General features: G+C 43.3%; 1 protein-coding gene across 1 annotated transcript in view; it reads right to left on the bottom strand.

The window, feature by feature from the left end:
* The window catches only part of PIAS4 (protein inhibitor of activated STAT 4), a 29,324-nt gene extending 15,070 nt beyond the window's left edge, over window positions 1–14,254 (bottom strand). The window contains exons 1-3 of the mRNA XM_067558145.1: window positions 14,111–14,254; window positions 9,442–9,871; window positions 1,230–1,314 (exon numbers count right to left, since the gene is read on the bottom strand). Of these exons, the coding sequence (XP_067414246.1) occupies window positions 1,230–1,314; window positions 9,442–9,871; window positions 14,111–14,137 (542 nt within the window). The 5' untranslated portion in view covers window positions 14,138–14,254. The remainder of the gene's footprint in view (window positions 1–1,229; window positions 1,315–9,441; window positions 9,872–14,110) is intronic.
* Between the last annotated feature and the right edge of the window lie 360 nt (window positions 14,255–14,614).

Raw genomic sequence — 14,614 nt, 5'->3', positions numbered from 1 at the left:
GTTGCATAGCAAGTGTTTTCTTAGAAGATTTTAGACACAGGCACAAGATATACTCTAACTTCCGCCCAGGATGCAATGGAACTACTATATTAAACCCAGAATTTAGCCTTGATATGACAGTGAAAGTGTTTCACATTCCAGTCCTACTTTTTAACATAATTGTTTAAAGTTTTCAGGAGGTTCAGTTCAGTCCGTAGCTTACAGGGAAGGGAGTTACTCTGACAACTTTAAAGAGTGTCAGCTGGGACCATATTTAGATCCTAGTCATTGGCGTCAGAGAAGGCAGGGCCTACCATGAATGAGCACTGTGTGTGATCTGAGGCACTCACTAGGACTCCAAAAAGGAGTGCAGGCTAAATTCTAATCAGACTACAGGTGATAGAAATCCCCTCACAGGTTCAAATATCCCTGGCTTTTCCTTTCTCCACATTCAAGGTACAAAATAAGTAGTCTTTTGTTATATCATCCCAAAACGTCTGCTTAAGTCTTGGCATATTGTTTCCTCTCTGCTAGTCTTTGAATGGCATTTCCTTGCACTGGTTTCATCTATCTAGATAGCCATACTACCTGAGCACTTAACTTAAAAATAAATATTTAAGAAGGAAGCTCTCCCCAATTTTGTAGTTATTACTATTAGTGTTGTTTACTGTGGGAAAGTTGTGTCAGAGTTTTACATTTCGTTCAGAAGTCCAAAAGGTTATCATCATTCTGATCTCTCATGGCAGCAAATTCCAGAGTCACAAGCCAGTGGCTGAGTAAGCTTTATCTGCCGCACTCACTTCTGGGGTTGAAAGTTATGTCACTGAAGAACGCAGTTGTCATGAGAAGTCCTAGTGGCAGAGTGCAAGATATTTGCTCAGGTAGCTATTATAAGGCATTAAGCATTAAGCTTTTAACCTGTGATTCAAAAAGGATTCTGCAAACAGATTCACAATGAAGGCTTAAAAGAGATGTTTCAAGACATCAGTGATTACATGATGTTTGTCCTACCTACATTTATTATTCTAGCTGGGATTTATCACATTAGCCAGAAGGAAAACCTTCAGAGATTAAGACAGACTGGATAGTGCCAAAAAATGGTTATGGGTCTCATGTTGGGAAAAAGTCTGTCTGCCGGTATCTTCATGCAAGAAGTGTTAACAGGCAGAGAACAGAGAGACCCGATACACAGGGAAGACTGTCAGGGAAATCATGCACTTAGTGTTTTAAAAATACACAGGACAGAATACCTGGAATTTCTGATCAGCTCCACTTGTCTTGGTGTCAGTGCAAAAATGCAAGGACTCTCCTGAAGCTTCTCGTTATTCTGTGGGACTGAAGGCAGGGTGAAGAAAAAGAAGAGACTTTACATTCCAATGTACATCCAACATATTCTCATTGACAATGTTCTATCCCTCATTTCACTCCCTGTTTAGCAATACACCCAGTCTGTTTAGAGCTGTATTTGTTTCTTTAAACAGGCATTGGAGAAGAAAAAGCCTGCTGGGCTTGGATGATGCCAAAGAGTTGCACAAACAAACAGTCCAAAAAGGGCACCTTGTCACAGCAGGATAACGAAGGTAGAGATTGTCTTTGCACCATTGATCAAAACGCATTGCTCATTCTTTGCCTGCCTGTTTCGTTAGCAGGGCAACTAACATGCTATGGAATTTGTCCCACTCATTTTTTAATGTTATCCTTCAATTACCCAATCAGACAACAGGCACATACTTTAAAAATCAGAGCACATTATGAGTAGTATCACAGCATTAAGATTAGAATTCGGGAGGTGGAGAAGGGGAGGGAGGAGGTCGGAAATGTAACGACGTGTCAATGCATAACATGAAAGCATTTATAGATGGGACCATTAGACTGGCTGTGGAAAAGGAAAACAATCGAACATCAACACCAGGTGACAAGATGGCATCAAAACACCGGTCTCAAAGGGCAGAGAAAAAAGGTGTCAATAAATATATTAGTGAATGGAGCAGTCTTAGGTATGATAGGGAGATACTGTTAGCCAAAACCTAGGGTGGACAAAAACTGGATTTTAAAAAAAGTCAGTTTAATTTAAATTTAAAAATCCACATTAAATACATTTTTCTTTCTAAAACATGCTTATTTAAAATTAAATGAGAAATTAGGACAACTATGTTAAGGCCTAACCTTACTCTAATTTATTAAAATAATTGACACTGAATAACATTCAAGCAATACATGTTTGCTACGCATGTTTAAAGAAAGCCAAACCACCACACGGGTGGAAGTCAGAATTTAAGGCTAAAAGGGACCACTAGATCATCCATCTGTCTAAACTGACCTCATGTATATTATGCACCACACCATTGTGGGGGAGGGATGACGAAGGAGGAGGGGATATTGCTTCCTATCCCCAGTTGCTGACCAGCTTAGAGGCAGCAGATCTCCTTGGCTAAGCACTTGGTACATAAAGTGCTAATCAGCAGCAGCCTCTCCTGCAGGTGCAGCGAATATTTTCTTCATTTCAGTTTATTAGACTACTTCAGTTCAAAGACTAGTTCATTCAAATTTGAAAAACTGACTGGGAGGTGAAAAAAATCAGGAAAACTTGTTTACCTCTTTTACTCTATTAATAAAAACTAGATGTGAGAGGATGAGATCTGCTAGTTCTAAAATCTTGAAGAACATGGTGACCAGAGGCAAATCAGTTCAATTCACCAATTGCAAATAATACTTCCTTTGTTTAATAAATTAGTTTAATGTAAAACATTTTGATAATTTTTTCTTATGCATCCAGCACATTTAAGGTAGTTTCATTTAACTAAATCAAAACAATTTTTAAATGCTGCTTCAGTGCATGTTTAGTTGAATTCCAATTTCCATGCAAATGTAGCTTGACAGAAATCATGAGTAAAAATGAATCTAATAAATAAGTTTCATTCACCATTTTCTAATGTAATAAAAAGTCAAAATTACAAGTCGGAATAAATGTATTAAGAAGTTATCCAATTGCTTAAATGTGTACGGGGTATCCTCCTGGTTAGCCAAAAATGGTACCAAATTATACCAGTGAGAATCAACCTCTTAGGAAATTAAATACAAATACAAAACAATTAAAATAAATTCAAATCAAGGTTTCCTGCTTGCTTATTTAAAATCATATACATACAGACACACACACACACCAATCCACCCTACAAGAATCCCTCTCTTTTTCCCAGAGCAATGCCTGTCCCCTGATGGAGAGTACAAACCTCAGGATCACCAGTGAAACCATGATCCCAGCTGTCTCTCCACTTATCCACTCATCACTGTAGTAGGATACTGTTTTCAGCTGATGTTATGATTATCTCTCTTCAACAAAGCATCTCCCTGCAGCAAAATATCTAGCATGCCACCTACGTCAAAATACATAAAAGGCCTACTTCTACAACATACCAAATGGCTGCTGGCAAGCATCCTGGGTGAGCTGTCACTCCAAGATTACCTCTTTCCTTCTCACTCACATGTAAATAAGCTACAAGTCCTGCCAGAGGCTGGGGAAGAATGCAACTATGACTGCGAGGCTGCACAGCAGTGTTTTCCTCATAGCACCAGACACAGACTGAAGCAACAGCAGCCTTAGTCAACTGAACTGTGCAACCAGCACCACAGGAAAAGCAATACCATTCAAAGCAAAACACTCAATTTCCTTCTGCAGCTGATGGGCTATCACTGAAAGAGGAAAGGAAATAGAATTAAGAGATAATCTTGAGCCACATGGGTCCCCTTGATCTTTCTTTATTCCTCTCCTTGAAGGAGCTGGGCAACTTATCTTTCCTGGCAGAGAGTGAGGCTCCTTTCACCCATAGCTAGTCAATACCTCTACTAGGTGAACCAGAAGAGGCTGCTAGAGACTGATGTGAGTGAAAAACTCAGACAGACCTGATTCAAAAGAAGCTAGAAAAAAAGCATACTGGTCAGACCACTGGTTCATCTACTCCAGTATCCTTCCACCAACAGAGGCCAGTACCTGACACTTCAGAGGGAAGTGTTGGGGGGAAGAACTGTTCAGTAGGTTGTTAGAGGATAATCTGTCCCCAGGGAGATGTTTTACCTGATCTCTATTAGAGGTTGGTTTATAACCTAAAGCAGTGGTTCTTAACCTTTCCAAACTACTGTACCCCTGAAGCCTGAGTCCCACCCCCACGGGGCTGAGGCATGTAACTTAGTTTCATGGCGCCCCTGTGGCTCCAGGCAATTGCCTTTCTTGCCACCCCCAATACCAGCTCTGCACTTGCGACCCCTCTAAACCCCCAGGTTAAGAAACACTGACCTAAAGCATGAGACTGTGTAGTCCCTTTCAAAACTCTTACTGTGAGTATTGAATAACTCAAACATGGATTCCACAAGGTTGTGCCTTAGCAAAATGACTAAGTACATCCTTGGCCAACAGCAAAAAAACCCCAACAAGTCATCAAAAACTATTCAATACTTAGAGACAGGCCTTTTTAATCAAAAGCAAGTTTCAGCCAAAAGCTTTTTCTGGAAGTGAGCTATCACCAGTGCATGAGTTACAGGTTCTCTGATTTGTGTGGCTTTTGTGACTGTTGCTAGGATGAATTTCAGTTAAAACTCCAAGATAGCAAGATATAAAAAAGTCAATTAATTATGAAGTTTGAACTAGATCAGCAATTCTCAGACTTTAAAGACAAGATATACAACCTCTAATACTCAAAAGGTACTTGGGCACAGGACTTTAGGATTTTAGTCCAGGATAATTATAATGGATTCCTATTCTGAGAAGCCAACCTGAAAGCCAGTTTGAGAACTGCTGAGCATGGTCGCTTAAAGCTCTTATGTCAGTAGGCTCTTTAGTTTTAGGGTTTCCCCACATCAAGCTGTATTTTGTATGCAGCACATCATATTTAATACCCTGGGAGCCTACTACCTACAGCTAACAGCTCTGTTCCTGTGACACATTACCATTGTTGTGGTCAGTGGAGGCAATGCTAGATTCTCCCCCTTGTGATACCAGAGAAGGGGCTGCTGGCATGGGATTCTCTGTAAGGGCTCTGGAGCTCTGATGTGTCCTTCCACCCCACAATTCAACATAGCCCTGATTTGATGACTTTCAGGGTATGGTGCAGGATCCATCTATTTTCCCAGGCCTTTGATGATACATATTGGCTAATGTAAGGGGATGGTAGTGGAGTTCATACTGAGACTTGGGTGAAAGGGAGTGAGAGCCCACTATGTTTTGTTAATATAAAATTTTAAACAACAGGCAGGGTGCTCATGATGTATAGATGGGCACTTTTTAGTCTAACTCAAAAGTGAATCAATAAATACTCCGAGAGCCAGTTCATAAAGAAAGAGAGAGGCACCAACAGCTTGAAAATATGCTCCTGGGAGGATTTCTCAGAGGATGTCCAGTGCAGGACATGTTTTGCATATATGTTTTGCAATCAAAACAATGCAGTTGCCTCAGCCACCATGGGTATGTCTACATTGCAATTAGACACCTGCGACTGGCCTGTACCAGCTGACACGGACTCAGAGAGCTCCAGCTAAGAGGATGTTTAATTGCAGTGTAAAGGTTCAGGCTTTGGCTGGAGCCAGAGCTCTGGAACCTGCTCCCCCTTGCAGGTAAAATAGCCCCCGCAACCTGAGCCACAGGATTTTAATTGCAGTGTAGACATATCCCAGGACAGACTGCATATACACAGGAACTAAGCCTGATCTTCAACCGGGGAGGAAATATACTGTCAATTTTATTGCATCTGGATAAAGAGCAGTATATGAACTGCCAAGCAGAGACTATCAAAAGGTATGAAGCAAACAGATTCAGTTTACTGTGACAGTGGCTGGAACTCTCAGATTATGCAGCCCTCTGTTCCCACAATGATACCAGTAGACGTTCTCAGGCACTGCATCCAAGTGAAGACACAGCACTCTGCGTCCACAACAAGCAAGCAGGCTGTCATGCCTTCTCCTCAGAAGATGGACCAGCCAAAATTCTCTACCACATCACATTTCACTATTACCAAAACATGTTAATCTTTGATACAACCCAAGGTATTTACTGGAAACCACAGTATGGAAATTAGAAATATTTTAAAATTCAGTGCCTTGGAAAGTCTAAAACAAGATTTGTCCTAAATTTTAGGCCTTATCTACACGCAAAAGTTGTACCGATTCAACTAAACCAGAACAAGTCCCTTGTGTGGACAATCTTAAACCAATTTAGAAGTGGCCACACAAGGGAGTTGTGATGATTTAACTAAATCCATTACGAAACTGAATTGGTAAAAACTTGTATTTATGTAGTTACCAAATATAGAACATTACTTAGTACATAAAACACTTAATCTCCTTGCCCTAACACCTGAAGCTGTGTCTTTGTCTTTGCAAGCATGGTAATCTGGGGAAATCTGGAAAAGTTTGTCTGCCTAGAGATCAAATTAGAGAGACAAGTGTACTGGGCCAACTTCTGTTGGTGAAAGTCAAAAGCGGGTCTCTCTCACCAGTAGAAGTCGGCCCAATAAAAGATTTTACCTCACCCACCCTGTCTAATATCCTGGAACCAACACAGCTACACCACCATTGAATACAACAATGGTAGAGATCAAGTTAAATATAGCCCACCTTTTGACGTCACTGTGATAATTTCAAGGAGGCAAGAGATCGTTGTTTCACAGCACAGCTTTTGATTAACAAAGATCCTTCTATATAAAAATCAGAAATACACATGGTAGTTACCTTGTTCCCCTCATCACAGTACATATGCTTAAAATGTCTTCTGTAGCAGCACATTTCCCCAGGCCACATAGTTATGTTCATGTGAAATGGTTCTTTGATCTTAGATCTGTCTCACGTATTTCTATGGCACACCACCAGTAGCATCTGAATTTTCTACAGCATAGCACTCAGGACTGGTCTACACACAGACGTTGCATTGCTTTAACAAAAAGCGTAAAGTTAAGCAGATACAATTAGACCAGAACTTTAAGCCTTTATTCTTCCAAGAGATGTCTCTCTTTTTTTCTTGTCTCAAACAGAACTCCACAGACATTTAACTTTGCTTTGGTATTCTTAATTTCAACTCCAAGAGTGTTAACATGCCAGTTTCCAAAACACAAACTATTAATGTGTACTCGTAAGTCTAGTCCACTAGTGCCCTGATGAGCATTGTTCTTGGCTTAGAACAACCGGAATTTTACTGAGTCAAGTACAAAAGTTAACCACTCAGATATCTATCACGCCTGCTATTGTTAATGCTAGGAGAGCAAGAGAGTCCAGAACCAGATCTCAGTAGAGATGCCCACTATTCTCTCATTTCCAGTTACCAAAATGAAAGAGTACATCATAGATATTCTGCCATGCTGAAGCAACCAGGGATCATATATTGGGCTTGTTCCCCATTAATGATACTCAACAACTATACTTCCTACCACCAAATCCAGAACTCCAGAGTTGGTAAGAGGAAGTAGAAATGTAAATAATCTATACTTAATGTGGATACAAAGTGATAAATCAGGATAAAATGTGATTATGAGCTTCTGTTCCACACCTAGCTATCCGACACCAATCCCCACAGATGAAGCACAAGTTACACCTATAAAAAGATAAAGTGTGTCAAAAATGCCTCAGCAAACAAGAGGACTTCCAAGAGGTGCTAGCTTTCATAGGGAGTAAGATGCCAATCTGAGAGAAGAAACTTCATTACCTTTTGGTAAATATTTTTCTCATCTCTCGATGCTTCAACTCTTTTTTTCTTGGAGCTATGAATAGGAGATGGGGTGTAGCCAAAAAAAATATTCACTTTTTTCCCCCCTTCAAAAGATTACATTACATTTAATTTGTGTTTCCAATGAATTAGCACACAAAGCATTCAAGACTGAATTAACCAATTTTGAAAACTCTGTTTTAAGTTATGACAGCCTTAACATCTGTATTGCCTTCATATGCAGACAAATCATGTACATCTGAAGCCTGGGTAATACAGTCAATACAGCTCTTTTTATACTGGTGTGTAGTCCAGAAGCTAAGAAATATGGAAAATAAGAGTAACCAGGGAAACTCCACAAGGAGTAATAAACATATGGAATAAGTTAACAAGGAAGGCAATTGAAAGAGAGGATATAAATAACCTCAAGGGACACCCAGCCTAGTTTGTGAAATCGGAAGGGAGTGAAGGGGTATGATGAAAAAGAGCAGGAAGCTGGGATTAAGAAATTATGAAAGTGCAGGCACATAGGGCCAGATGGCTGTTTCCTGTTCCTAAAATTGATGTTTTCTAGAATTAGAGAGGACAGTTTAAGTATTATCTGATTTGTGTCCAGAAAGGTTTATCAGGGCCAAGTAACATGGTTAAAGAAAGTGTCTTTATGTCCACATTAGAGAAACAAATCCACACTTCTGCCTAGCAAGGACAATACAATTCAGCAATGGCTGATTTTCATATGCCTTCAAATTTCCAGTCCATGTTTAGACATTGCAGCAGTTCATCTAGATGCATTTGGGTAAGATGTCACTATTTTCATCTATCACCACTGCCTTCACCTCTGTGCACATTAGGAAGAAGCTTTTCCAGCACTGGGAGATCCTCAGGTTCCATCTTTATTTTGCTCAGAACAAGGTCCATTTTGTAATGAGGCCTGAGGCTACCAAGTTTACTCTGTGAGCCACTGAAGAGGGGTGTAGTTTGATGAGTCACAAAGCAAAGGGAGCCACAACCATGGCAAAAAGGCCCATTTTGCCTACGATGTGTCCAAAAAACACTTTACAGCCAGTTATGGCTATGCCATAACAATGCAAACCCAGACCCTAGTTATCATGGCTCCAAGTGTGGGAGGAGGTGCTTCTTTCATCTTCCAAGTTCCTCTAGCTGCTCCTCAAAACACAAGGTGTGGTGCATAAAGAACTGACAGGTTTAAAAAAATAAGACGTGTGTTGGTTTTAAAATAGTAAGTCATCTTTCTTTATTTGTGGGAGGTTTTAAGTCTGCCATAATAAAGTATAGAACTAACTGATATCGGCATAGAAAGGGCCACTGTTCCAGTTTAGCACAGTTGTGACACTGACGGAGAAAACAGCTGCTCCCCTAATATATTGCTACATTAGCCAGTGCAGGGACAGATTATGATTCACTGAACAAGGATGCAATATGTTAAAAGGCAGCTCCTTCAGCGAAGCATACAAAAGCTATAGCAAAACAAGACAGGCTTTCAAATCACTTATCAAAGCAGCTGCAGCTCCTGCTTTAAGAAAGGTAGGGGGGAAAAAAGCAACACAAATTAATCTATATCTAGGAATATTCTGAATAAACAGACACTAACCAGGAGAGAATCCACTGGTTCTCTCTCTCTCTCTCCTGATCATGTGGCCTCATTGCTCATCAAAAATACTGCCTTCATTTCAAAACCTCTATATTTCTTCACCATCCTTTCCCAAACTGAGTCCTGGGCATTCGTATTGTGTCTGCACATATGAAAGACTCACCTAGCTCTGTTGGCTTCAGCAGTTCATCCAAGGTGGTATAGAAGGGAAGTTTCACCAGTCGAACTTCAGGCTTTACAACTTTGGGTGGTAACCTTCCCAGTCCATTAAGGTATTTCCCATAGAGTGCAGGATAGTCAATGTTAGGAGTGGAAAGAGAAGTCCTAGCAACAGTGCTCCCACGGTCATAGGAAGAATGTATGGAGAGTGCCTCTGGAGGTCGGTGCTGCTGTGGCTGCCCTGGTTCAGAGCTCTTCTTGGCATAGCGAGTCTCATAGAGCTCTTTAATTTTCTTGAAAACTTCAGGGCTACAGTCAAACTGGACCAGCTGCAACGCTCTAGTGACCAGTTCATGTTTAAGTCCACTCTTACTCCGGCCAACAAAACCCAGTAACATCTGAAGATCTGAGACTCTGAAACTCATCACCATGTTCTAGGAAATAAAGGTAAAAAATTAAAATAAAAGATTCTTAAAGTTATCAATAGATCAAATCACAATTCCCTCCAGTCTGTACCCTAGAATTCAAAAGATTAAAATGTACTCGCAAGATGTACTTCTGTTTAGATCAGCTATTGTTCAACTGATTACTGTGTCATGCATTAGACACTTGTTTGTGCAATGGCAATACACAATACACCTACTGAACATCAGGCCCTATACACAGATTGGAAAGCAACGACACAAGCTAGTCACTGAATTACTACCGTGATAAATATAAAGTATCCTCATGGTAACTCAACTGGAAACAACAGCAATCCCACAGACACTAAATAACTTGCATCAGGTTGCTGGAAGGGCAAGTGTATCAAGGGTTATTAACTATTGTAGCTGGCACCTAGCTTCCCTTAATCAGTTCTCCTGCAAATAGGACCAGTGCCTGCTTCTGTTATAGCTCTGAGGGAGCACCATGAAACTACCAGTTTCAAGGCTGACTCTGAGGTTTTGAACAACACAAACTGACCAGTCTTGTCAGCTTCACTCTCTTGCTACCTGGGGAAGCTCAGAGGGCCTGGAACAGTCTGTAGAGTGAGCAGAAAGACGACATATGGTCAATCTACACTTGGAAGATTGTTTTCATAAGGATAAAAGCCAGAAAGTATTATTGTTTATATTCTGCAGAGATTGATTGTTGAGGCCTTCCTCATTGCCAAAGAAAGCTTCACATACACCCAAGGTGAAGGAAGTGCGTTTTTCCAAGCCCTGAAAATATGTTTGAACTTTTGCATTTATTCTTGCAGCTTGCTCATTGGTTTGTGAAAAATATAGGAGAAATCTTCCAGAACACACACCCATATGTCCAAATGCAGGGGATGGAATCAGAGACTAACTAGGTTTTTTCCAGATCTATTTCTGATTATATGTAAAGGATATACAGAAATCAAATTATTAGTTTACAAAAATTGGCTGAAAATAATATTCATAATGTTCACTGAAAAACTTGACAAGCCAACTTTTAAAGGAAAACTGCAACTGAATTAAATCCAGAAATGCTCATTAGCAATATTTGTGGGGCATGAAATTCAACACAGGCCACATCTACACTATGGGGACTATAGCAGCATAGTTACAGCGCCATACCAATGCCGGTATGGTATACATGCAATGTAGACACTGCATACAGCTACAGAAGAGTTTTTTTGCTCACTGTAGGAACACCACATTCCCAACTGATGGTAGCTAGGTTGATGGAAGCATTCTTCCCTTGACCTGGCTGTGTCTACACTGGGGTTAGGTGGGCATAGGTATGGTGCTCAAGGGTGTGGATTTTTCACCCAAGTGCCACAGTTATGTCAACCTAAATTTTAAGTGTAGACCCGTCCACAGAAAGAATTAACCTCTTACATTTTATTCTTTCCCTTTCTTGTGAAATCCCCTTGGACTTTGTTTTACTGAAGCAGTCATACAATGCATCACAAATGTATCTGGGTGCAATAAGACATTTAGTAGTGATGACGTGATCTGAAATATCTTCAGCGAGAAAAAGAAGAGGAGGGGAAAAAAGCTTTGAAGAACCAATGAAAGATATTCAGTGGTTAGAAAACTAATCTAGGACTTGGGGGAGACAGATTCAATTCCCTACTCCACCACATGCTTCTGGTGTGACCCTGGTTAAGTTATTCAGTCTCCATCCATCACTTATCCATTTGTAAAATAGAGGTAATAGACCGTTTCCCTACCCCACAGGGGCATTGTGAGGAAAAATATATTACTGATCATGTGCTGCCTTGATACTATAGCAAAGGGGCTACATAAGCATCTGAGACAAGAGAATTATCTTTGTACTCATTGTTCCTAACTTTCTGATCTCTTGGGGTATTATGCATATAAACTACAGCCTAACTCAATTGCTTTTTGCAGTTTACATTTACCAGGATTTCAGGTCTAGAAATGCTATCAGATTTGAACAATAAAAAGCAAAACAGGTTTTTTGGCACAGAGAACTATGTATAGAAGAACCTCAGGCTTCTAACTCACAGTGAGTGGCATGCATATGCAGGTCTCATTAGCTAATGAGATTATTTTAAAATGACTATAGATGTAGGCTTGGGGCAGCCACAAAAGTCCAGAAGTTGTGTGTTCAAGGAGCACGGAAAATAGTGAATTCTCACTATAGCAAGACAACAGATGATAGAAGTCTTCAAGATGCTTCCTTTCACAAGGGTGGTGGGCTTCTGCCCACAATAATCAATAAGGAAGGTCTAAAACTGGCAGAAGGGGAGTCAGCCACTGTGTTGCCTAAATTTAAAGAGGGGGTTCTCTACATTTCACTTCTGCCCTACATCAGGCAGTTCTAGGATTCACAGCATTCACTGGGTCTTCCCTGTCATTCCATTACTAACAAGTCTCTCAGGGGTGCTCAGCACCTGGTAAGTACAGGAACTTTATCGTGAAAGCCCTATTGTGTGCACTGTGAGATTGCAGTTCTGCTTCACAGCCAGTACACCTGTGATTCCACTCACTGGCGGGCAGGAACTGAAGAGCCCCACTCATGCAGAGAGCAGTATCACATAGCACAACTGGACTCAACAAAAAAGAGAGGCTTGGATTCTGTGCTGCAAGTCTTCCTCTCCTCAAAGGGGCTGGTTATGCACAAGATATTCTAGAAGCATAATACAACTTAACATTTTAAAACATCATTTGACTAAACAACCCCCAGATAAACTAGAGGACTCTGATGTATGTAGATTTATAGAAACATCGAGGTTTTCTACAGAACTTTTAAAGCATTGGATGCCATTAGTTATCCACCTCCATATTCACTTTTCTGAAAGCCTCCCCATACCTTCAATTGAGATAATAAAATTAGCAGTTCATGCTTTCAGTGGGGCAGCGATGGTGGGGCGGGAAGGGGGAGGAGATAAAGTCTGCAACCAATATGACCCACAGGAGACATTTGGACAGCTCAGTTATCCCTCGCTCCAAAACCATTTCCTAAAATGTCAGTAGAGGAAACCTGCATGTCATCACTTCACACTCACACCCCCAACTGCATTTGCAAACCCTTCACTCCGTAGCCCAGTGAACGGAGACTGGAACAGGAAAGGGGGCGGCATGAGGGAGTCACAGAGGAAGGGAAAAAGGAGTGTGTAAAAGTGAGGCTAGGAGAACTGCAGGAGGGTCCTGATGAAATGACTACATGGGGGAGGCAATAATGACAGGAGATGAAGCGGGGGGGAGGGAAGTCAAGCTGTGTGGGGAGCAGCATGCGTGTTGTAATTATTTATTCAGAGCAGTTATAATGCTAATGGAAGGTGCTGAGACAGGGGAGTAAACGGGGGATTTTAGGGCTCGGTATTGAAGTGAGAAGATGCTGAGACAGCAGTAGGTGGGGATCTTAAACCTCAGTTGCAAGGAGTAAAAGTAGGTGAAGCAGCGGTGGTGGGCAATCTCGGGGCACAAAGGGGGTGATGAGAAGGCCCCGAGAGAATCTCAGGAGCCAGCCCGGGGATGATGAGAAGGGGCTGAGGCAGTGGGCTGGGAGTGGTCTCTGGAGTTGAGGGGATAGCAAGGCACTGATGCCAGTAGCATGGCGGGGAGGTCTCCAAAATCAGGGGGCACGAAGGCCCTGCCACCAGAGGGGTAGGGGCTCTCTAGGGCCATAGGGGACCGGAAAGGGGACACTGACGGGGGGGCGGGGTTTGCGGGCTCAGGAAGGGGCTGAGGCCGGGAGGTGGGGCGGGGTCTCCGGGGTCAGCTAGAGAAGGGCGGGACGGCGCTGGTGCCAGGGCCGGGAGGGGATTATAGCGAAGTATCCGGGGACGGGGGGGCGCTGAGGCCAGGAGATGGGCGGGGGACGGGGCTGACACCACGAAGCGGGTGGCTGGTCCGCGGGGATCCGGACGGCGCGGAGGGGTGTCTCCGGGGACGGGGGGGACAGGACGGCGCTGACGGAGGGGGGATCCTCGGGGACCCGGGGGGGGAGGCGAGTGACGGCTCAGGCTAGGGCCAAGCCGGGAGGGTCGGGGCTCGGCCCGGGCTCCCACGGAGCTAGCGGGCGGGGGAGACAGGAGCGGGGGGGGGGCGGTTCCCGCAGGGAGGGTCCAGGGGCCCTCGCGGCCCGAGGGTGCTGGGGGGGAGCGCCGCCGCCGGCTGTGTCGCTGCCGCCCCACGCCGCGGCCCCCGCCGGCCCCGCCCCGGCCACCCCCCGCTGCGGGGAGGCCGCTCACTCACTTTCGCCTCCACCAGCTCCGCCGCCATCTTGGCTTCCAGCGTCCACCGGCGCGCCGGGACTCGCCGCCGCCGAGTCACGTGACCATCAAAGGTGGGGAGGGGGGGAGGCGTGAGGGAGGAAGAGGGCACCAATCAGAGCGCGCTCCGCCCCCTCAGCCAGCCGGCGCATGCGCACAGGCTGCCCCTTCCAGCCCCCGCCTCTGCCCCTTTCCAGCCGCCTCTGAGCTCTTAAAGGGACAGCGACTGGGGAATCGCCCGGCCTGGCATGGCCTGGGTGGAGAACGGGGTGCTGTTACCACCGCTCTTACCGTGGTGCCTGGGCACCAACCAAGCATAGGGCCCCCCCTGTTTTAGGCACCCTCAGGCTGTGGGTGGAGGTGCTGGGGGGGATAATAATCTAATGGGATTGATGATTTATTTAATAATTAACCAAATACAGGTGTAACGATCGTAATTAATTGGCAGGCCACACATGTATGATTAGCATAAGCACAATAAATCAAT

The sequence above is a fragment of the Emydura macquarii genome, unplaced genomic scaffold (genome assembly GCF_026122565.2).
Source record: "Emydura macquarii macquarii isolate MOO-44397 ecotype Brisbane River unplaced genomic scaffold, CSIRO-AGI_Emac_v2 contig_306, whole genome shotgun sequence".
In the NCBI taxonomy this organism is placed as follows: Eukaryota; Metazoa; Chordata; order Testudines; family Chelidae; genus Emydura; species Emydura macquarii.
This window is presented reverse-complemented; position numbering and strand designations above follow the sequence as displayed.